Raw genomic sequence first — 25,550 nt, 5'->3', positions numbered from 1 at the left:
ACTGCTTTAGATACAATCAGCAGGGTAAACATCCTTGAGAAAGCACATGCTTCTATCAAAGTTTAAAGACCAAACATAGAGATTCTAGCAAAACACCCCAGGGGCTTGGACTTGATTGGAAAAGTTAAGGCAGGAGCTGCTGCCTACAGCAAGGCCCCCCTAAGAGGCCCCCAACCTTTTGGAGAATCCTACTTAAAGACTTAACAACCAAGTCCCATGCTTCCCCACATTTAATTGATGTTTTTATTTCCCAGCACATTATGCCTGGTGTACATCTTTGCTCTTCAAACCTCCACTCTTCTCTGCCTGTGAGTTGACAATTTCCAAGGTCTTGTGCTATGTCTGGTTCTAGACTGGGAAGCAGAGAAGGTATCACCTTCAAGGCCATATGGACCTTTCATGTTCAGTCCAAATGTTTGACTTTGTTTTTCTATCTTTGTTATTCTGTTGAATGATTCCCTTGTTAATCAACAACTCTGGGAGTACACTGAGTGTTTAATAAAATGTGTTCTTTTTAAAATTTTAAAAATAGTTTATTGATTTTTAGAGAGAGAGAAGCATCACCAATGTGAGAGCATAACATTGATCCACTGCCTCCTGCATACCCCCTACCAGGGATCTAGTCTGCAACCCAGGCTTGTGCCTTGACTGGAAATCCAACTGGCAACCTTTTTGTGCACAGGACAATGCCCAGCCAACTGAGCCACATGGGCCATGGCATAAAATGTGTTCTTAAATAGAGCAATTGTGTTATTTTTATACAGTTATGAAGGTAGAATAATGCCCCCACCACCTCCTACAATCTGCCTGTGTTCCTAAACCATGGAATGAAACTGTGACTATGTCATCTTACACAGCAAAGGGACTTCATGGTGAAGGACATTCACACGATATAATCCTGGATTATCTGGATGTACCTAATGAAACCATAAAGCTCCTTAAAATAGAAAGGTGACAATGAAAGCAGAGAATCAGAGTGATGGAGTGTGAGAAAGACTCCATCTGTCATCACTGGCTTCAAAGATGGAGAAATAGGATAGTGAGCCAAGGAATGCAGGTGCATTCTACAAGCTGGAAAAGACAAAACACTGGATTCTCCCCTAGAGGTTTCCAAAGGAATACGCCCTACCCGAAACTTGAATGTAGCCCAGTGAAACCCGCCTCAAGCTCTGATCTCCAGAATTGTTAGGATAATACAATTGTGTTGCTTTAATCCACCAAGCATTTGCTTATTTTGTTACAGCAACCATAGGAAGCTAATACAGCAGTCCCTTGTCATATCCCATTTCCCCTAATATAATCTTACAGAGACAGCATTCATTGTTTCATGGAAGTGAATGAGGTATTTAGGATTTGTCGCTTATTGGATTTTTACATGCTCTGAAATTTAATCAGATATGTTCAGCTGCCATATTTCTAAATACCTGACATTTACTTAAGAATATGAGCCCTTTTATTTGGGGCTAAGAATTATGGCAGAGAAAAATTACTTTTCCAATTCAGGTTTTCCTCACCCTCTGAAAGTAGAGCATTCCTATGAAACCTTTGGAAGTCAAAACGGCGTAAAGCCAAGAAGCAATTACCTTAGGATGCATCTTGCTAATGGATGCACAAAATAAATGGAGATAAAGTGCAGATGCTCACAGGCACAGTTCAAAGCTATGGGGCTTCATACTGAGATGCTGAGTAGTCCCCGGGAAAGGAGCTTGGTGGGGCCACTCTGGCACCTCGGGGCGCTGGCCACCTCTATGAAGGCTCACTGCAAAGCAAACACTGAATGCTATTTTCTGTTTTCAGTATGTGCTTCAGTTAGCAAAAAACAGGCACTAATGTAGGGTCGATTGCAAAAGCAAAGTAGCATAAAACAAACTTTTGAAAAGCAGGGGACACCTGTAAATCAATGGAGTTAATGAGTCTATTTATTTTGCCATCAGCCCAATTTCCTTTCTGATCTTTGGCAGCCTACTAGCAAACTCAATTACTGACAGTGGCTCAGGCCCCTCTCTGCTCTTTCTTCCCTGGCCCATGGTGCTCAGTCCTCTCCTGTGGCTTCATGTGCAAACTCTGCAACCTAGCCAGGACTGCGCACACTCACCTGGCTGAGGAATGCAAGTGAATGCTGTGGTCAGCCCCTTCTCTGCATTGGAATGTTAGTATGTTCAATGCGTTTTAGTTTACACATCCTGTGATTTCATTCAATCTTTACAGTAACTTGGTGATGGAGGTATTATTTTTATCTTCAATTTACAGTTGAGAAAACCAAGTTAAGGGGGAGTTTCCCAAGTAGTAAATGACAGAAAGATTTAAACGGAAATCTCTTAATTCCTTATTCATTTATAAAACAAATGCAATTTTGCTGTATTACAGTTGCCCTTGACATTTTACCTCAGTACCATTTTTCTAATACACATTTTGCAAGAGTATTTTTAATGATGACATTACTAATGCACATTATAAAGCCACATGAAAAATACAGAAAATAGTGAAAGGTTTTCAATCATCCATAATCTTTTTAAAAATATATTTTATTGATTTTTTACAGAGAGGGAGAGGGATAGAGTTAGAAACATCTGTGAGAGAGAAACATCGGTCAGCTGCCTCCTGCACACCCCCTACTGGGGATGTGCCTGCAACCAAGGTACATGCCCTTGACCGGAATTGAACCTGGGACCCTTCAGTCCGCAGGCCAACACTCTTTCCACTGAGCCAAACCGGCTAGGGCAATCATCCATAATCTTACTACTCAGAAGATAACCACTATTTTTTGTGTGTGTTTTTTTCTTTATTAAGATAATCACTATTAATGTTTTGGTGTATTTCTCTCTAATTATTTTTCTGTGAATTCCTCCAAGTATAGTTCTTTTGACATTGTATTTTAATTTAGAGTTTGGTATCACATTCCATTTTTATTATCTTGAGTGAAGTGGTGTGGCATTCTAGCTTTATTTTATTTAAAATTTTACTGCATCACCTTTTACTGACTTATTTTTTCTGTTTATATTTAAATGTAACTTAAGAATTTATCCACTTTTCTAGAGTTCTTTTTTTAAATTGATTTTAGAGAGAGAAGAAAGGAGAGGGAGAGAGAAAAATATCGATCAGCTGCCTCCTGCATACCCGCTACTGGGGATCGAGCCAGAAACCCGGGCATATACCCTGAACGGGAATCAAACCAGTGACCTCTTGGTGCATGGGAAGACACTTGACCAACTGAGGCACACGGACCAGGGTTAGAGTTCACTTTTTCAGGATTAGAGTCGTGCTTTTCAAAATGTGCTCAGACCAGCAGCACCAGCAATCACTTGGAAGCTTGTAAGAACTTCAGATTCTCTACTGAGTCAGAATCCCCTGGTTGAGGCAGAACCCCTGTTGTAATAAGCTCTGCAGGTGATTTTTCACACATGATAAAGTCTGACTAAGATATTGGGTTTTCCATTTGTGTCGATGAGGCAAAAACAGCTCATAGGCCTGTTAAGGACAAGCAGAATAATCAGCATAGTTTGAAGGAAAAAGAAGAGGTTTTGCTTCCCAAATGCCCCACAGCCACTGCCTTCATCATCTACTCTCAGTTACCTGGGTCGAGATGTGTGGCCCTCTTTAAAATGCTAACATGCTTACGTAGAAATGCAGATGTGACTGATGCTTCTCACCCATGGTGCTTTCATACCTGGGCATGTGCTTCTTATGGTGAGCCAACTCAGCATCTCTTCAAGATAATTCACAGTCTTGTTAAGGAAATAAAATGTTTGTATATGAAATTCAATCAACAATTAATCAAGCCCTAGTTTATCATAATTAAGTATTACAGTACATGAAGTGAGCAATGAATGGCTTTAACTGTATAGAAAAATAGACATATTGCCTGCAGGGGGTCTCCTTAAGAAAGGAGGAATGTGAGTGGGACCGAAATATTAATTATCATATTGATCATAAAAATTCCACCTATTAAATATTTACTATGGCCAGATATAATGTTAAGCAAATGCTATTGGTTACTTCCTCCAATTCTCAAACCACCCTTAAATATACCCATTTTCCATGCAAGGCTAAATAAAGTCATGACACTTTGCCACAAAGCACTTCATGGAATCAGAATTTCAGCCCAAGTCTGTTTGACCTCTGAGCCCTACTTCTTACCACATCTGCCTCAGTAGTTAACTCTGATTAAGAAAGTTTATAGATTGAGAAAGAGGCTTGTAGTATATATATTGCAGATGAAGGCAAGCCCAGGATGGGTGAGCAATCTCCTATGTCAAATTCGCCTGACCAGAGTACAAGGTTTACATTGGCAAGTTGCTAATACCAGGAAAGATCGATTGGATTATGGAAAGTCTTACATGCATAGAGGCTGATCTGAGATATAATATCATAGATACTGAAGAACCATTACACATTCTTTGAATATTATGGAGGTAATGTTTTAGGACTAGAATAACATTGGATAATAAAGCATCATTTGGTGGGAAGTGAAGAGATATTTGGGTGAGATGGTGGATTAAAAGGGTGATTGCTATAAACCAGATATCAGGTACTAAGGAAAATGGCTGGGTGTTGGCAAGAGAATACCTAATTATTAAATATTAGAGAAGAAAGGTGAAAGGTTTTAATGGCAGTTTGGCTGAAGGGACTTTAGAATTTGAACTTGACATTGTGGATGACTTTGAGCTATACTGAGAAATTGTAATGATCTGGAGAGAGGTTCTCAAAGATGAATAATTAATTAGTTTATTTTCAGAGGTTGTGGGTTTAGGGCATTTTGAACTCTCTTCCTATGTACATTCACTTGGTCTCCATGTCCTATTGCTATTACAAACATGTGAATCAGTCGTGTCTACTCTGTGCTTATATTCTCATATTAAAGGCCCAGTGCATGAGATTCATGCACTCGGGCAGTTGGTGGGGGGGGTTCCCTCAGCCTGGCCTGCACCCTCTCACAGTCCAGGATCCCTTGGGGGGTGTCCGACTGACGACTTAGGCCTGCTCCCCAGGAGGAGCGGGCCTAAGTCGTCAGTCGGACATCCCTAGCACTGACCACCAGGGGGCAGCTCCTGCATTGAACATCTGCCCCCTGGTGATCAGTGCATGTCATAGCAACCGGTTGTTCTGCTATTTGGTCGATTTGCATATTAGCCATTTATTATATAGGGTAGAGCTAGTTATCTTTCAACTGGCCTATGGCAGTAACAGCCTAAATGCTCTCCTGACCTTCACTTCCCTGGAATATAATTTAACTACTAGGAGTTTTCTTTCCAAAACCTGCATCTAATTGTGACCTCTTCCTGCTTCAAGTTCAAAATTACTTCCTCACTGCCTTTCACTTGGTATGGTATTCAAAATTAGAACAACCATAATGTATTATCCAAATAAGACACTTGGGAGATTGAAAGTGGACGAATTAATCATTATGTGGGATAAAAGTTGGATGGCTTCTGCTTAACTTTCTAGCCACATCCTCTTCCAATAGCACTTTTTGCATAAGCAATACCCACACAGAGAGCAAATCCTACTCCAAAAGCCCTTTATCTGTGTTGTTCACAGCTGTATCTGTGTAGTCTAATCCACTGCTCAATGCATCGTAGGGACTTAGTAACTATTTGCAAGAGAAATTAAGGACTAAGTAAATAAAAACATTTTAGAATTGTTTGAGTCTAGTGTGTTGTTGTTGAAATGAGGTAGAATTGGAGATCTAACATCTTTGCAGAGAGGAAACCATGGAAAGCAAAAGGGAGGCACGGAGAAGGTAAAGGAGGAAGGAAGGAAAGGAAATCCCAAGGGAAGATCTCCTACTCCATAATTGAACAAAGGGCAGATGTTGGGAGTAGGAGTTCAAGTGCATGGTACCTAAAGACTTCAGGACTTGCATTTCAGAGATGTGGACTTTTATTAGAATTTTTAATTTTGTACAGCAATCTTTCAAATTCTTCAGAGGTATCAAAAAAATTTTTGCAATAATATTTTGGAAGTTATGACTACAGAGGTGACATGTAAATGTCCATTTTGTACTTTGGAAAACAGTTGCCATCTCCAAGAAGAGAAAATGTGTCAGGAGCATGAGAACAAAAAGGAAAACAATGAAAAAGAACCTGTAATTCAATTAAATCGATGGCAGTTTTCTACACCAACAAGATTTGATGTAATTAAAGCACTTGCAACAAAATGAAGCAGGGACATTGTTTTCCTTTTTCCTGAAATAAATGAAGAATAGAAATCTCATGACATTTATACCACTATACAAAAAATGTGTGTGTGTGTCTGTGTGTGTGTGTGATCTCTTAGTTGATAGTCAAGCAAAGCAGACAACACGTATCTTGTAAAATAACAGCCCTTACAGTAAGAAGATGGTATCTATAAATATCTATAGATTCATTTTTTCTATGAACGTGAGCCCTAATACAATAAACATTACACCGATTAAACAATTTCATGATTTTTAAGACTATTTCCCAATAATAAAACCATAGCAGGAACTTATTATCTTTGTTAGGACAGAAATGCTTATAGAGTAAAAACCAAACCATGAATGTAAATGTAGAGGAAAAGAATGCTCATTCTAGCAAGAGGATACAGTCCTCAGCAGTGGTTAGCCAGTATGTGATGTGTTCCTGGGGCATTTGTCCGGGGAGCCATTTGTTCCGTGCTGTGCTCACGTAGGATATTTCTTTCCAGCCATCTATGAGCCGTCCTGCGAAGCGTACAAACACCTAGGCCAGACTTCAAATTACTACTGGATAGATCCTGATGGCAGTGGACCGCTGGGGCCTCTGAAAGTGTACTGCAACATGACAGGTAACGATGCCATATTTACGTTTCATGAGCATGGCTTTTCTGTGTGTTGAAAATAAGTGCTGCTACTGAAGTTTGTTTCTTCTGCAATTTCTATGACAACACACAATAAACTAAATATTGCAGGATTTGTTAGGTAAATAAATGGTGTAATGTATTTCTAAAGAAATTATACTTTCCGACACTGAATGTAAAAAAACACAATCTACCTTCTGACTATAACAATAAAAATGGCATTTTAAAAACATCTGGAGTATGGAGAAACCCCAGAAAGTGAACCAGAAAGGTTGAAGTCCAAGGAAAGAGCTGGTCCATGAAGCAGCGCCTGCAGGTCCCTAGCCTGGGGGAGGTCAGCATCTCTGCTCAGCCTCCCACACTGCCCATGCTATGGGAAGCCCACAGACCACTCTCCATACTTCCTCTGTTCCCCATAGTTATAAAAGGAACTCTTCTGGGTGCTGAAATCCCATCTGGCAAAGGCAAAACTTGCCTGCAGCTTTCATGAAATGTATCTGCTTGAGAAGGAACCTAGTGTTTCCCTGTTCCATATTAAATTTCAGGGGCTCTTGCAAACTCCCACCACAGTGTGTAAGATGTACAGCTCTCTAGAGCCTATTTTCTATCAGACACGGGGTGACTGACATCTTACTCTCTGAAACTGAATTTTTGGACTGGAACACATGGTGTTCCCCTGGGCAGAATCTCCCGGATTCTTTGTCCGCCAGAGTCAAAGAATGAATCCACGGACAGAAGGTAGTCTAGTAAAGGTGGAAATTTATTAAAGAAGAAGTACAGACTCCCACGTGGGGAGGGAGCAAGAGTCCCACTGAGTTCATTCTCCCTACGGCTTACAAAGGCTGCAGATCTTGGTGTCTTGACATCCCCTCTGATTGGTCACTATTCCCTGGTTACTATGTACTAACTCCTGGGCTCAAAGGTTGAACCTCACAGGTGGAACCTCTCCCCCACTCCTTCCTTATTGTTTTAGTATTCCTTTTGGGCTTTGTTTTTCTTCTTGTGGATGAAAGGCTTTCTTCCCTTTTTTTTGTAAATATAGACCTTTTGCTGTTCCCAGCTCCCTCATTCTATGGAAATGTACCTGTTGCAGCTTTTCAGCTTCCCCATTCTATGGAAATATAACTTCTGCTTCTCTGCAGCCCCGAGTTTCCTCCATGGTCCCCTTAATTTCCAAAATTTCCCAAACCTGTCCCATTTTACCCTAAAACTCCTGTTTCACCTCCAAAACCCAGAGAAGAGTGTGTGGCGTGCACTGCTCACTGGCTGCAGAGGAGGATCAGCACTGCATGTGAACTCCTGAGCAAGATGCTAAGGATGATGATCCCATAATGCTACTGATGATGGCTGCTACTGGACTGCTTGCCATAGGTCAGGTACCCTGATAGAGACCTTACTCAGACTATGGCTTTGTATCCTGGTTCCATGAATCAGTAGATATATAATCTTGGCTACCTTATTAACTTCATTAAACTCCATAAGCCTCAGTCTATTTTCCTGTAAAATGGTTTGATAATAATCTCTACCTCAGAGTGTTATTATATGAATGAAGTAAGATATCTGCATATGGTTCTTAGCACACTACCTGACACACAGTTAATTTTTAGTAAAGGTTGCCAGCAGTTGGGATGCTATTATTTTTTGAAGCACTTTGATAGTGAGTACTTCTATCATTCAGGCAAGACTCAAATTCAGATATGTGCGAAGCCAATGGTTCTTGAGGATGGATATGATTCAGAATCATGCATGGAGCTTTTTTTCTCCTTTTCCATACAACTTTATTGGCTCCAGCTCTGGAGACTTTGATTCAATAGGTGTGCAATGGACATAGGATTGGGTAGCTAGAACGAAGAACCCAGGCAAGCAGACCCCAGTGGAGAACTTTTAGCAGCATCAGGACCCAGACTGACTATGGCGCAGACAGAGAAGAGAATGATGAGGACATGAGTGTAGGATGGAAGGCGTGTAGAGAAAATGGTAAAATGGCAGCTATCCTCCCAAAAATTCCCTCAAGTGCCAAGTATTCTAAGTGTAGGAGAGAGCAGGAATTCACAGATCAGAAAGTTTGACATAAGAGTTGTTTGTTTGGCTTGTTAATGGCCTCAGGAACTTTCTTGTTCACCTTCACTCTAATTTTACTTGAACTAAAGTATAATCTATGAGAATTTGTTTGAATCTGGAAGAATCTCTCTCTCTCTCTCTCTCTCTCTCTCTTTCTCTCTCTCTCTCTCTCTCTCTCTCTCTCTCTCTCTCTCTCTCTCTCATATGTGTATATAATTTATATCAATTAAAGTCAACTATTATCCTCAAGGGAAATCAAGACATCCTGATTATGCTTGGAAAATTATGATTTTTTTTAGTTATTTGCCTATATGCATTTCACAAGAGAATTAGAAAGTAAACCCAAACCGTGATGAATATATTCTTTATGTGAATAATACATACAATGAAGGGCTGTTTAATTTCTCGAGAGATGACCTTTCTGTCAATTGAAGCCATCACTCAGAAGCATGATCTCCTTGTCATCAGTATCTCCCTTAAGGAGTATGGCTGCAGTTGAGTGCAGTATTCTGTTTACAGTCTGAACAACAAAGAAAACAGTCCAACCTTCTGCAACGAGCATATTTTTCTGCTGTCACACAAGATAGTTATGGACATCAGTGTGTCAGGGACCCTTGAAGGCCAGCAGGCACGATGTGGCCTTTTGCCATCTATCAACCCCTCCTTCATCTGTAAAGAAGGTGAACTTGACACCATTAGGAGAACATGGTACCACAAAGCCTGGCTTGGGCTGTTCCTTTTCCAAGAGATATATGTTGAAAAAGAGGAGGGAGTGACAGTGTGAGATTGTCTATGAAGACTTGATATATCACTCTGTGTCATGAGAGATGGTATATGTACCTTACTTTATAGCCTTTCTATTAAATAATAGAGCTGCCCCACTCCTCAGGAACCCAAATGTAATTGGGTGTTTATCACTGTTGAATATATCACATATTTCAAAAATGGAAGCAAGACATCTTCTCTAAGAAAGAAGTGAAAATTTTAAGGAAAGGGACCTCACTGGCAGCAAACATCTACCCCAAACAGTAAATTGGGGGGTAGAAAGTAAAAATAAAATAAAATAAAATAAAATAAAATAATATATATATATTATTTATAGTTATTTATAAAATATATATATATATATATATATATATATATATATATATATATTCCTCTGGGATCCTTTCTGTAGGTTTTTTTTCTTTTTAATTTATACATTCACTGTGTGCCAGGAGCTGTGCTGTGTCAGAATAAATGGATATAGTAAATGCCTTTATGGTTCTCACAACTTAGAATAAAAACAAGCGTTAAAAAGTAAACAAATAAGTAACTCTTTTAGAAAGAAAAATAATGGAATTGTAGGGATTTATTTTGGAGTGAGTATTTTAGGAAAGACCTCTCTGAGGAAGCAACCATTTAGCCAAAATACAAAGTATAAAAAGAGACAAGGCACTCAAAAAGGACAGGAAGGGAAATGAGCCCTATAAATTCATGCCCAAGGCACCCAAGATTGTTTCCGTGCAAAGAACTGAGACACAGATGCCTGAAGCAGAGTGAGCTGAAGGAGCTGAGAGTGCAGTGAAGCCGGCACGTAGGCAGGGCCAGAGCAGCCAGGCAGTGGGGATGCTGGTGCGGGGAAAAAGCTTGGGTTTTAATTTCCCAATTAAATCTTTAATATAGTAGGTGGGAATCTAGTGGAGGTTGTAGGCAAGAGAATGGAAGGGTCTTAATTAAAACCCCCACTTGGGGTTCTCTGAGAGACTGAGTCAAAGCACTGGGATCAGATGGGAAGTTGTCAAAGTCCAGGGAAGAGGTGCTGCTGCCTTGGACTAGGATGGTGACAGTTTAAATGAGGAGAAAGACATGGATTATAGATCTAGTTTGAAGGTAGTATCAGTGTTGGTGACGGGTTAGTTAAGCATGATTCAAGACAGTTATCAAGAATAACTCCTGAGCCCTGGCTGGTGTGGCTCAGTTGGTTGGAGAATTGTCCCAAGCATCGAAGGGTCACAGGCTTGATTCCCAGTCAGGGCACATTCCCAGGTTGGGGGTTGGATCCCTGGTCGGGATACATACAGAAAGCGACAGATTGATGATGGGATGATGGTCCTTTCTCTCTTTAACCAGAGGTTGCAGGTCCAATCCCTGGTCAGGGTACATACAGGAGGCAGCAGATTCTGATGGTTTTCTCTAGAATCGGTGTTTCTCTCCCTTTCTCTCTATCTAAACTCAATAACAAACAAACAAACAAACATATCCTTGGGTGAGGATTTAAAAAAAATAACTCATGAGTATATGAATTGAATGACTGAATGAATTATAGTGCCATTTGGGAGATGAGGAAAATTAAGGGAAGAACAGATTTAGAGGAATGTTAAGAATTCAGTTTGACCTAGTTAATTATGAGATGCCATATGCCATCCAAATGGAGATGCAAATATTGCAGTTGGATAAGGCCCCACAGGGATATTTGTATTAGAGATATAAACATGCTAATTGTTAGATTATAAATACATGAGAAATGATAACATCACTAAGGGGATGATGTGAGCAGGGGAGAGGCACCTTAGGAACAAGCTCAGAGGAACCGAAGAGAAAATGGGTTTCCAGTGATGAAATAGTCCGTAGGTGTGCAGGGGGATGTAATGGAGAGTAAGTGGAAGAAAAGTGTCTAAGAGCATTTTGCAGAAGAATGGGCCATCTGTGTGGATGATGAAGTGACTGCTTGGGTCTTGGAGCATGAGGAAAAGAGTTGGGGGATAGGAATCAATGCAAATGTATATAAAGTGAGGCTGCATTTCAGAAGTATGGCAAGTCCCAGCAGGCAGGATGCAGGGAATGGGGCATGGCCAGAGGGATGAACCACCCAAAGCACCTGCACAGACAGCTTTGGGAACCATGGGATGGGCGGGTAGACTAAACCCAGGAACCAGAAAAACCTTCCACAAAACAGTTGACCCGGGAGTTGAATTATGAGGCCCAGAAATGGGGTGAAGGAAACTTCTAAAATGCTTTGAATGGATGCAAAGCAGTTGAAACTTGATCCTGAGGGAAAAGTAAGCAATAGATGACATTGTAATTTTTAAAAATATGTTTTTATTGATTTCAGAGAGAGGAAGTGAGAGGGAGAGAGAAATAGAAACACCAATGATGAGATAGAAACATCAATAATCGGCTGCCTCCTGCACACCCGCTACTGGGGATTGAGCCCCCCACCCCCAGCATGTGTCCTAACCAGGAGTCGAACTGTGACCTCCTGGTTCATAGGTCAGTTCTCAACCATTGGTCCACACTAGCTGGACATGACATTGTATTTTTATTTTATTTTTTATTTTTTTAAAAAATATATTTTTATTGATTTTTTACAGAGAGGAAGGGAGAGAGATAGTCAGAAACATCGATGAGAGAGAAACATCGACCAGCTGCTTCCTGCACATCTCCCACTGGGGATGTACCCGCAACCCAGGTACATGCCCTTGACCGGAATCGAAACCGGGACCCTTCAGTCCGCAGGCCGACGCTCTATCCACTGAGCCAAACCGGTTTCGGCTGACATTGTATTTTTAAAGTGTGGCTTTGGCAGCTGTGATTAAGAGTCTCCGATGAAGTCCTAGATGTAAAGTAGAGAGGCAAGTGAGAAAGCCCCTGTTGTATCTGGGAGTTGAAACTGAGATTGTAGGTGGTGGCCTTCAGTTAAGAAGAGGACTGGTTTGAAGGATCTTTAGGAGGCTGAGTTGGCCAGACTGTGGCTGTTGAGCTAGGGATTGAAACGATTGCCAGGTGGATACCCGATGAGATGGGCACTGATGAGCAGGGGCACATTAGGAAAGGGTGGGCCTCTCTGTTGCCTTCAGTGCCTGGAATTCAACCTTGTCAAGCTGCCCTGCAGGCAGATTCTGTACCAATTCCCTGCAGGACTTTGAGCACATAGATTAATCTCTGTGTCTCAGGTTCCTTGTAAGTAAAATGTAGGAATTGGCATGAATTGATCTTTATGGTGCCTTCCATTTAAAAAAAGGAAAAAAAATTCTATTATTACCATGGAACATAAGAGAAAAATAGCACCACTTGCAGTCAAATAATTTAGAGACAAAATCCTCCTGCCTCAAAGAAGTTTGAATGTACTCGCTTCTTGACCAAGTTTGACATAAATGGGCACTCTTTATTTTTTTTCATGAGGAAGTTCCTGGACTATGCAATTCTTCTTTTGCCTATCTGCAGTTCAGAGCTTCGCCACTCTGAATTCAGGGGGTGCCCTGAGTGACAGAGCGTTTCAAGGGCTGTGCACTTGACATTGAGGAGAGAATATATTCATTGAATCCTTTACAGAAGAATTCATCATTCTGTGCAAGTCAAAGGCTGGTCTCCTCTTTAGATCTTAGGGGCACATTATAAAATGTGATGGTTGTTATTCTCACCTTCCTTCTCCATTTTTATGATCTCCCTGAAAATTTGGTATTATAAATATAATTTTTAATGAATGTCTACTATGATATATTTCTAATATGTACCTTTTTCCCTTGTATGTTTTTCTAGCATTACAGCTTTTTATTTCTATTTCCTTAAGATATTTACTAACATTTTCACCTAGAAACCTGAGACTTATACCTGAGACTTATGTATTTAATGCTTCATTTAGTTTTTTTCTGCCCAATCCTATATAATAAAAGCCTAATATGCTAAGTGTCTGGTCATCCGTTCAACCAATCAAAGTGTAATATGCTAATGATATGCTAGGGCCACTCAACCACTCGCTATGATGTGCACTGACCACCAGGGGGCATATGCTCCTACCAGTAGGTTAGCTTGCTGCTAGGGTCCAGCTGATCAGGACTGAGTGAGACGGGCTGGACACGCCCTGGAGCCCTCCCACAATCCCTCCCTGGCTAGCCAACCTCCCACATCCTTCCCTGGCCCCAATCGTGCATAACAGTGGGGTCCCTCTGCCTGGCCTGTGCACTCTCACAATCCAGGACCCCTCAGGGGATGTCGGAGAGCTGGTTTCAGCCCAATCCCGCTTAACACAGGAGCTGCCCCCTGGTGGTCAGTGCACTCCCACAGAGGGAGCACCACTCAGCCAGAAGCCAGGCTCAGGGCTGGCGAGCTCAGCAGCTGTGGTTGGAGCCTCTCCCACTTCCGCGGCAGCACTAAGGATGTCCAACTGATGACTTAGGCCCACTCCCCATGGGATATTCCCCGAGGGCTCCTGGACTGCAAGAGGGTGCAGGCTGGGCTGAGGGCCCCCACGCCCCCCGAGTGCACGAATTTCATGCACCGGGCCTCTAGTGATTAATAACAACAGTAGATAAAGCTAGATATAGCCATTGTCCTTGGACACTTACTGCTTATCCCTAAATCAGAAGCAAAGTTTTTCTTAATAGTCTGTCCTCTAATTCATGTTCTTTATAACTCTCTTTGCATTCATATTCAATTTTTTAAAACTTAAGTAAGCATCTGTGCTATAGCGTGTGAAGTTTAAAGTCTAAATAAGGAACACCTCCTCACTTTCTCTAGCACTAGTTTTGTAGCTTCATCAAAAACACCATTAAGTTCGTTTACATAATTTGTGCTGTATGATGCCCAGTGATGCCCTGGGATTTAGCTGCTCAAATTCTATTATCCTCTATGATGGTAAAAGCTGTTTATGCCCTTTTAATCTAATATTTATAGAGAGCATGTCTCTCAAGTTCCTCAGCCCTCACACTCAGTAATATCATGTAATTTATTGTTGTGCTTCGCTAAGTTTCAGTAGTGCAGTGTGGGTAGGCAAAATGGGTCACTGAGGTGGGAACCTTGGGTTCTAATGGAGAGTAGCATGGACCTACCTGCCCACTCCTATTCCCATTAACTCCCCAGCAAAACAAAGTAGTTCTTCCTTATCATATTCATTTTCTTAGCAGCTTACAATAACACCAACTTATTATTCACAGTGTCCCTGGGTCAGGAGTAGCTCCTTAGCTGCTTGACTGCTCAGGGTCTCCTGGGCTGAAATGAAGGGGTGAGCAGTGCTGTGGTGCATCTGAGGCCCAGGATCCTCCTCCAAGGTCATTCAGGTTGTTGACAGAATCCAGGTCCTTGTGGTTTGAAGGCTGAAGGCTCCACTTTCTTGCTGGCTCTTCGCTGTGGATTGCTCCTAGTTCCTGAGGCTGTTCCCAGGTTCCAGCCATGAGTCCCTTCACACATGGCAGTAAAGGGACCTCTGTTACCTCTACACTCTCTTCTAGGCCTCACCTGATTAGGTCATGCCCACCCAGGATAAGCACCTGTTTGATTAACTTAAGTCAACTTATTGGGGACCTTACTTATATCAGGAAAATGTCTTCACCTTTGCCATGTGGGGTAACTTAATCACAGGAGTGATATCCCATCCACACTCCAGGAGGGGATCAAGGAGTGCACATCAGATGGCAGGAATCTAGAGCACCATCTTTCTATTCTGCTTGCTGCGCCTACCTGTGTATCCTCTGTAGATTATTCATCATTCCATCTACATTTATTCTTACCTTTTGAGTAACAGTGTCACATTTAGTTCATAAATTATTAAGGTTTGTTATTATTTGTCTTATAATTTTTAATATATTGTTCAATTTAGGAAAATTTAAAAATATAGATAGGCAGAAATCAAAATTGCTTACCAGTGGAGATAAGAATTACATGTTAGGAAATGTGTACTAAAGATGCTACATTTTATACTTGGAGCTCTATATATTCTTGAGGGCCAAGTAAATGCCGGGCACTATCCCAAGTACATTACACACATTAACTCATCTTGTGATTCACAATAACCCCACAAGGTAGGTAATATCATTCTCATTCCCATTTTTTTTTAATGAAGAGACCAAAGCTCAGAGAAATTAAGTCCTAGTTTTCACAACTAGTATGTTATGGTGACTTCTTAGACAGGCTTCAGAGTCACTGTGTGTACATGTACATACATATATACATGTATGGGTGTGCATATATGTGTGTGTGCAAGTGTGCATGTATGCGCAGTCACATGTGTACATACAAACAAAACTTGTCATTTTTTGATTCTGTAGTATGATTTGTAATTTGATTTCTAAAGTGAGCATCCCTTATTCAGATAATTTCATTATCATCATCAAAACGTCCTTACACAGCTCGAATTCATCATCTGTGCTTTGGACAGCATTGTTGCTATAAACTATTTACTTGTTAATTGCCCAACTAATGCCTTGGGGTTTTTCATCAGAGAACACATTATCAATGAAATCAGTATGTAAACCATTAGGCAATTACTAGTATTATTAATTTCCACTCTTAATTTAACTACAAGTGTTTTCTCTAATATAAAGAGCTTTCTAGGATAACTGGTACACTTCCTGTGTATTTAGATTAATCATCCCTCATGGTTTGCACCCAACTTTTAGAATAATTTAAATTCTATCCCCAAGACCTAGTTACTTTTTCAATGTAAAATCTTGAACTGAATCTGACAAAATTTATTTTGAGACTGTAACACGATTGAAAGGAATCAGTGGGTATCATCTCTTATGTTTAATGAGGTTACTCACTGTGCCTCATTCTTCCCTGTTTTGAAAGGAAATCACTGGAAATGAGGACATGCACAGCCCTCCCATTGTCTGTCAGGGTTATTAACTTTCACAAGTCTGGCAGGACTGCACTTCTCGCCCCTTCCTGTTCCTCTGTGCCATGAACTGTTTCTCTGATGTATTCATGGCCCAAAGTGTGCGCCTGGATTTTTCCATTTTATTCCCTACACTTGTTTTGTTTGTTTTTTTGTTTTTTTCATCAATGCCATTCTGTCTCCTCTTCGCATCTCCTAACCTAGTTTTACCTCCTCTGTCATTAACCCACAGGTAGAAAGCTCTGCTCCAGGTCTTTGCAGTCACCCCTCCTCTGTGTCCACCTCTCTCAGGCTGTCTTTGTTATAAACCTTTGTAATCACTCAGCGACGACTCCCGCGTCCCGGCTCAGCTATTTCAGCTCCTCACAATCACTATAAATCTTGGAATTCAATTCTGCTCATACAGCTTCAATTGAAAGTCTAGGAGCCAACTCACTGATCAAACGTGGACTGAGAAGAGCTCTTCTTCCAAACTGATGACCCGCTCGCCTGCCTCCCTCTGGGTTCACTCTCGGGTGCCACAGATGGCGTCCACCTGCCAGGCCTAATCCTTCTCACTGTGTGTCAGTCACGGCGACAGGTTCATACTACAGGACTTCACAGGTGGTTTTTGAACTTTAAACCAAAAATAAAAGGAGAAAGAACTGTAAAAAGTTGAGTGAGGCCCATGACCTGGGACAGGGTCCAGGAAGGGCATGCAGGACACCAGACGGAGTCCAGATGAGCAGCTTTAATCTCTATCAGGCCCCTCACAGTCACCTTGGTTGCCTTCAGAATGCTTCCCCCAGATGCAAAGGCACCCACCTCCAAATATTTTTACAGACCTCCTGTCAGAGCAGCAGCAGGAGCCCTACACGAGCCCTGCTGCTCTGAGTTGTTCTGAGTGGCTGTGAGTCCATGTATTCTTCTAAATTCTCCCATTGAACTACACCAGGGCTGGCTCCTGCTTGAACCCTGCCTACTGTACTAGCTGTTGGGAACTTAGTCCAAGTTCCTCCTTTATCCTCTGCTCACTAGTAACAGGTGTCAGGTCTGAGCCCCTCTAGCTGGGGCTGGACCTCCTAGGATGCTGGGCCTTAGATAGAGAAGCCATGAGAGGTTGTGGGTATATAAGAATGAGTCTATTGCTGAAGCCAGTGGCCATATAGCCATCAGACAAGAACAGTCCTCACAGCAAAGTCCATACAGGCAGGCAGCCGGACACCAGCTGGTGAACATATATCTTTCCCATAAAGCAGCATCAGTCTCTGTACCTACAGCTATTATCTGAGCAGCCGCACGCTGCCTCCTAGACTCACCACCTCACATCGTAGCGGTACCTGAGCTCTCCAGCTCAGCAGCTTCTGTCTGTCCTACCCAGCTGCTCTCTCTAGCAGACTTCTTCTTACTCCATCCTCAGCTAACTCCAGCTAACTAGCTGGTCAGTAACCTACTTTTATACCATTTAGACAAAGAAGGCTTCGTGCCAATAGTTACATCAATCATATTGGCTACTGAAGGGCACAGTGTACCCTGTGTCCTTGCACCCGTTCATGGTATCTTGGCCTGATTAGGCTTCCCAGGCTCAGAGTCCTTGAACATTTTGTTTAGGCACATGTCCAGAGAGACCTTTGGCCATTCTGGTGTATTGATAACAAGGCCTCTGTGCTCCCACCGGCTTTGACTATCCAGGGACCTGGCATGGTTCCCACACCTCCCTAAATAATGTTTTAAATCAGTGGTGGAGAACCTTTGTTCTTCCAAGGGCCATTTGGATATTTATAATATTACTTGAGGCCCTGTGCACAAATTCGTGCATGGGTGGGGTCCAGCCAGGCCCACCCCCATCAGGGCCATGGGAGGTTGGCTGTCCAGCCCCGCCCCTGATGGGGGGGGAGACTGGGGGCAGGGCCGGCTGGGGGGAGGGGCAGTGGGCAGTTGGCCAGCTGCCAGCCCCACCCCCTGTCGAACTCCTGGTGGAGAGGACAATTTGCATATTAGCCTTTTATTATATAGGATTCATGGGCCATGCAAAATTATCAACTTCAAAATTAGCCAGCTGCATTTGGTCAAACATTTAATTAAGACACCCCTAACGCCTTGGCAGGGCCAGACCAAATGATTTCGTGAGCCTCATATGGCCCATGGACCAGACCTTCCCCATCCCTGTCTAAACACTGACTTTTTAGTGTCTTAAAGCACTGATATCCTGATGTGATCTCCCTGCGCAAAAGCTGAACATGGCTTCACATTGTCTGTGGATGAGAACTACTGTGTGATTTCCTCTGACATTTGGGGTCTGAACCTGTCTGACAGGCAGAAGGAAAAGAAAATAACTTGGAAAAATCCAGTTAAGATCAGCTCATAGCTTTGAGACCAAAACCAGAAAGCTCAAGAATAATCTCACACTTATTCACTAGAAATGTTCTTCTGGCGAAACATAAATCCAGTCCACTTGTGTTTGTGTCTCTCCAAACCCTCCGCTGTGCTGTTCAGTTTTGTGGGTCTCCTTTCGTTCCTTCTGAGGACATCGACTTCCATGTCACAGGGTCCCTGGCCATTTTGTTGGGAGAAAATCTTGTGACTAATCGATGCAAGCAAGAAAGTTTAATAATAAACTGCACCAATACCACATGTTGTCTAAGCTGGCAAGTATTGGAGTCATGTTTCCTGAGCCTGACTTTAACGGGGAGCCCTGAGCTCCTCAGTGCCATCCAGAAAGGCTGCGTTTGGCTCACTCCCAAAGAGTGAGAAAATAACTTTGGAATGAGATATATCTGTGGATGAAGTTGTCACAATCTCTTTTTGCATTTGTATACAGAGGACTTTACTAAACTGACCTCTCTTCACATAATTATTAATCCTATGTCCTGCTTTTACTCATAGTTTTTAGCCAAAAATGTCAGCATTAAAAAGTGATACTAGCCAAGAACTTTGCTACATCATCACCATCATCATCACTATTCTTCTTCTTCTTTTTGCTTTTATACCTATAACTATTTATTCTATTGTTACTGGAACCCTGATGTTTTTTCTTGAGTTCACCTGCCGGCACGCACTGGCCCAAAGAAGTGCAGGAGTTTTCAGTATAGAGAGAAAATAATAGTTTGATATTGAATTGGCCAATATGGAGGCAGGGAGCTTATGCTATAAAAAAACACAAACCCACCTCCCTGATGGTGTGTAGGTTACAGATCATACAGGGCAAAATCACAGGACACTGTGGGTTTGGCGTTCAGGGCGTGCTGGGAACTGGTTTGTCAGATCATTTCTTCAGGTCTTGAGGACATTCCTGAGGTCTTTTCCAGCATCCCTCTGTCTGGTCTGATGGAAAGGTAGCCAGGGCTCAGTTCCATCTTAGGGCTCACGACCTGAAACATAACTTAGGTCAAGATGTTACCCTTAGCCTGCCGGAGGTCCAGCAGGCTTGTGACCATTAGTCAGGCCCAGCTTCTGTCTTCTGCTGCCTCAAGGGTTGCTGATTATCTGGGGAAAGGCTCGATCTCTGAGCTAGGATTTAAAACTAAATCAGTCATAAGGACCCTTGGTTTCACAGTCTTCACTGGAACCACATATGCCCCTTCTGTTTTTCAGCTCACTTGGTGTACCTCTGGTTTCAAGACTAAGATTAGGCAGCTTGCTTGTGAGAGATGAAATAAAGGCCTTAGCTGATGCAGGCAGCAGGACCTGGAGGGGCGAGCAGGGAGTTTATTAGTACATTGTAGAAGCAAGCAAACTACAGAACAGAAGCCGACATACTCTGTTTTCAGTTTTTAAAAGACTGTGAAACAATAGTGGGCATCTTGCTGAAGTTTCCCATTGCTCCAGTCTAGACCATTTGCTCTCTGAATCTGAGGCATCCCATCATCAAAAAAATATTTCTTCACCACCAGTGTTTGCTCATCCAAGAATGTCCTCAACTCACCCTATGTTAGAAGTCATGCTTCTCTTTCCCATGCCTTCCTCATTCTCATCGTACTCTCTCACCTGGGCGTAGCACATCCTCTGGTAGCTTCTTGATACTGTAGTATAACCTATCGTTCTCTCTGGAAGTTAGAAAAACTTCCTCTTTGTCCAGGTTGTTCTGAAATGTCATAATGATGCCTTAGAGTGGGTCCGTTTGCATCTCTGTGAGCTGGTGCTCATTTTCACACTGGCAACTCATTAAATGCCTTTTCAATTTTCTGTCTGTGATTTTTCTCTTCTGATTTCTCTACTCTCTCTTTCTAGAATGACTTGTCACCATGGTTTTAAATCAAAGAGATTTTTTTCTCCCATAGTTTTCTCCAAGTTCATTCTGCTCACTTTTTCTCCTTTTCTTCTTTTCTGGCCTCTAAGCTCATCAATTTTGCTCAGATTCTTAATAATCATTAGTTATATGTTTATTATAAAGAGGATTTTGTTGACTTTGAACTTTACTCTATGTTAGAGTGACCCTGTGTACTGATGTTTTGAACGTAGTCTCATTTTTCTCATCTTTCCCAGATGTAAGTATTTAATAGCTCTCCCCCTTACTCTCAATAGTGTCCTGGTTTGAAAAATATATGTAGATGTGTATGTATTATGTATAATGTATATACATGTATGTATGTGTATATATAATACATACCCGAGCTTTAGTGGAGATTTCAGAAGGGAAAAATGTTAGATGCCAATGTTTACTCACCATCCTAACCTGGAAACCTCTTATTCGCTTTTAATCACCTAATGTAATACTATAGAACCAAATAGTTTTTCAAAAGTCATGTTTTTAATTCATTGAAATATTCAAATATTTTACTATTGACTACTATTTTCCTCTTTGTTTAATTATGTCATATTTCTTCCAGTGTCTATTATTGACTCTCTATAACAGATAATATGATAGGTGCTTTCATCTGTAGTTCTTCATTTATTCTTCACAGTCACCTTGAGAGGTAGTAGTGTTCTAATTTTGAAGACATATGAACTGAGACACAAAGCAGGTTTTAATACTTTCCCAACAGCTAAATAAGTGTTTAAACATCTTATCATGAATGGCTGCATCTATATGACAGTTTACAAAAAGCTATTTACATAAAAAATATAGGTTTTTAATAGGAGGTTTCCATGTTTTCAATGGCATAAAGCTATCACTTTTCCTTTTTAATAGATTGAAACAATCTGAGAACTCTCTGTTCTTATAATTATTATTATCACTAGTATTATTTAACACTTCCCCCTGTTCCTGACTTCTAGTCCACTGGAATCTAGGCTGTGACCCAGGGCGTCATCAGTGAGGTTCCTAGGGTTGTTGGTCATTCTCCCGATGGCTCTTGGTGATTAACTGCAGCTCCAGGCCAGCTTGGACATTTTCCTGCATGTTTGGTCTCATTCCTTTCCTCTTTCTCATGTCCTTATTTGCACAGCCCTCCCACAAAGTTCTCCCTCGGATAGGATAAGAGAGATCTTATATGACTCTAACATGTGAATGCAATGTTATCTTTCCCAGTGCTATTTTCATTTCAAGGAAAATAACAAGAGGATTCAAAATGTGGAGAAGAAATTCTAACCAGAGCACTTTCAGATGCTCTTGAAATCATTCCTATCCATAGCCCCAATCCTGCCATGTACAGAAAATAATAGCCCACGTGATTTTTAAAGGCTCTCCCATGTGAAGTGTTTGTTTGAGAGCTGGTGAGCAGGGTTTCTATTAACTAGCTACTCTGTCTTACTTTTGCCTCAACATCTACTTTATGTGTCTTTTTTCTCTCTTCCTCACTATCCCTTTCCATATACAAAGGCTAGAGGAAGTTGAGATCAGAGGGAAAAAGTGAATTAAATATTACATAGAAACAAAATATGAAAGAACACACTATGCAACAAATACTTACTCTTCTGGAAATAGAATTATCTATTAGCATCCTATTCCCATTACTTCTACTCTCCTCAAGTTCTATCTTCCCTTTGATAATTCTAGATCCTATTTATTACAAGGTTCACAATCCCCATACATAGTATTCCTTTTTTTAATATTTTGAAATCATAATCTCCATTCCTATTTGAAAGTAAAATATTTTGACTTCCATATATCAACTGAATATTTCCTCCATTATGGCCACACATTGTGAAGGTCTGTGTATAATTGGGGGGAAGGGTAGAATCTTTAATACATTGTGAGGGTCTGTATAATTTGGGGAAGCTAAGAAGCCCACTTGTTCGGAGCTTCTGTGGGAGCTGCATATTTTTGTCATTACATTGCTTATCTGCACCATGCAGTTTTGGTAGTCAGTAATTACAATCTTGTTTAGATATTTGGGGTTAGTATTAGAAAGTAAAAGGGAATAGTTTCAGCTGCTTAAAGGAGAAGATTAGAAAGAAGTTGGATTTGGAGGAGATTAATTTTTAAAACCAGTGATATTTCCTTTCTCCCACTTCAGGCCTTAGGCAGAAACCTTATGAAAACATTTGGGTGGACCATCATGGCCCCACTGAGCATTCCACTCTATCTGGCTGTCATTAAAATGAACTTTTGGTGCCAATTTAATTTGTCTGTGGCTCTACAGACCTGATTTTATTGATTGCTCTCCCTTTCATGTTAGCGCAATAAAGGAAAGAACAAAACAATGTCTAAAAGTAGTCAATGTGTGAACATTTTCTTTGTCAGTATTCCTATACCACGATGTTTTAATAGAGGGCTTATTAAAGATGTTCCAGACTGTAATAATTGTGTTTTTAGGGGGATATTAAATTTCTATGTCAGACTGGGAAAATATTTAGTGTATAAATGATCGCTAAAACACAAAAAAATCATGGAAATGTTACAAACGTGAAAATCTCCACTTTAACAAAGTTGCAAAATAAATCACTCATTTATATCACAAAATTAAAGTATTGTTTTCAACACAAAGGTAACTCTTTCACTTTTTGAGCCTGGGAAATTCACAAAGTCAATGACTTTTAAATCAAATTCAAGTCTAGTTTCTTAGTTTAATTTGCTAATTTAATTGCTGTAGTTTTTTCATATTTCTGAATATATTTATTAAATAGACAGAAAAGAAGCAATTCTGAAATATTCTTGTAAATCAGCCTCTTTTCACATAATCTTTATGTCAGCACTTGGATTTCCCAGTTATTTTAGCAGATCCTGAATTGACAGAGCTCCAAATCTCTAATTCTGGACATTACCTTTTTCTTTTTTTAATTTGATGAACTCTGTGACATGGTTAGCAGCAGCTCTAATGGCAGAGGTGACATAATGAAGCTCTCTCAGACATTAGACAGCGCGTATGTCAATTTCCCCAGTTGTATCCAACATCTATGTTTAGTATTCCATTATCCCCTTGATACAAGTTTTAGAATTTTAATGTTTACCTAAGTTTATATAATTCTTCATTTATTCACTGAACTAATATCTTTTAGTGCATATTATGTTCCAAACACCAAGGATACAATAACAAACTTGCTAGACATAATATATTTCTGGGTAGAACTTATAAAAATACATAACATTATTTCAATAATTTAGCATAGTGTTATACCAGTGGCCAAGTCATTGTTATATGAGACATTGGATTTAAATAAGAAAAATTTATAAATTTATTAATGTGCTATTTATAATTATTTGTGACAGATAAATAATCACCTTAAATAAGAATTTTCTCAAGCTTCAGTGATTTATATACAATCTTCACAAGTTTTGCAAAGCCCACAGACCACCAAGTTAATTATGTAATATTTTTCTTTCAATTGACTCATGTTTTAAAACTTATTCTCATCCAACGCAACAATATCCATAAAATATTGTGTTTAATACTTAATGTCTCATTTCTCTAACGTGCTGTTAAAATATTATTGTGGACATGTAACAGAACTAATATGATATAATATTTCTATAAGTATCAGTGGTAAGCACACTTTGGGAAATTCTGACTTAACTAAATCCTTGTACCTAATTTAAAATTTCGTTTTTGTGAAACTTAACTTGCATGGCCTTGGGCCATGAATTGTAAGTAGCACATTCCACACGTTTTCCAAATCTAATGCTTTATCTAGATGTAAGGAAAGCTTCTGCATGAGAACTTTATTTTAAAACACAATATGATGGTTGGGTAGTAAATGATCATCTAGGACCCCGATCTGTTACTTTGCGAGCAGTGTATGCATACTGACCCTAGTGTCCTTTATTACCCACATCTGACCTTCAGACATTCTCCTTCTTCTCTCCTTCCAATGATTTACTATTTAGTGAGCAATTCCTATGTTCTGCATCTTTGCCCTCAAAGAATACAAGCTGTCCCAAGAGCTTCTAGAATGACTCTGACACCCAACCTGCTAGTTCTCTCTGCCCTCCCTGTTTGCTCCTTCTGCCTCGCCCTTTGCCAAACTCACAGTCTTGTGTATTAGATCATGCTTATTACACTTCCACAGAATTTTGAGTGAAAGAGAATCTTAATTAACTAGTCACACAGCATTTTTATAGCTGAGAAAACAGAGGTTTACGTTTTGATAGCCCCAACTTAAGTGCTGACATTTATTTAAATTGTGTTGGGCATAGTTAAAGCATGAATCCTAATACCAATGATATTTTGAACACTTCCTAAAAAAACACTTTATATTACTACTTCTTTTTCAATCAGCGTGCAAAATTATTTTGCTTTTGTTATTTATAGTATTTATTTACCCAACATCTCAGTCATCCATTACCCATTGTTGAACATATAAAGGAAGTAAGCGATTCCTATGCTCTGCTTTATGTGCACACCCTCACATGAGGTAGGGAGGGTTACTGTCCCCTTTTATGTCTGAGACAATTGAGGCATAGGCGGATAACTGGCCTAAATGCAGAAATTAAGTAGGAGAGTGGAAACCAGGGTTGTGTGATTTCAGAGGCCACCATCTCTGTCTCTTAATTAGCCTACTTTATTCCCAATGCCATGCTAGAGGTATAAGATCTATAAGGCGCATTTATATCTTTAATAGGCATTCAGTCTATTTTAAAGATAGAAGTAATATAATTCACCAGATAGAAATCTGAATAACTTTTGCCAGTTGTCAATATTTAAAGTTATCTTCATAGGAGAAAACATCATGATCATTGGTACACATGCAACACATGCTGTGAAGACCATTCCAATCAAAACGCTCCACATTGAAATAC

At 40.5% G+C, this 25,550-nt stretch overlaps 1 protein-coding gene across 1 annotated transcript in view; it reads left to right on the top strand.

Moving 5' to 3' along the window:
• The window catches only part of CNTNAP2 (contactin associated protein like 2), a 1,215,871-nt gene that overhangs the window by 594,292 nt on the left and 596,029 nt on the right, over positions 1-25,550 (top strand). The window contains exon 12 of the mRNA XM_006088715.3: positions 6,667-6,786. Coding sequence (XP_006088777.1) covers positions 6,667-6,786 — 120 coding nt within the window. The remainder of the gene's footprint in view (positions 1-6,666; positions 6,787-25,550) is intronic.

This window comes from Myotis lucifugus, unplaced genomic scaffold (genome assembly GCF_000147115.1).
Source record: "Myotis lucifugus unplaced genomic scaffold, Myoluc2.0 scaffold_51, whole genome shotgun sequence".
In the NCBI taxonomy this organism is placed as follows: Eukaryota; Metazoa; Chordata; class Mammalia; order Chiroptera; family Vespertilionidae; genus Myotis; species Myotis lucifugus.
Note: the sequence above shows the minus strand (reverse complement) of the source record. Positions and strands in the feature narration are given on the sequence as shown.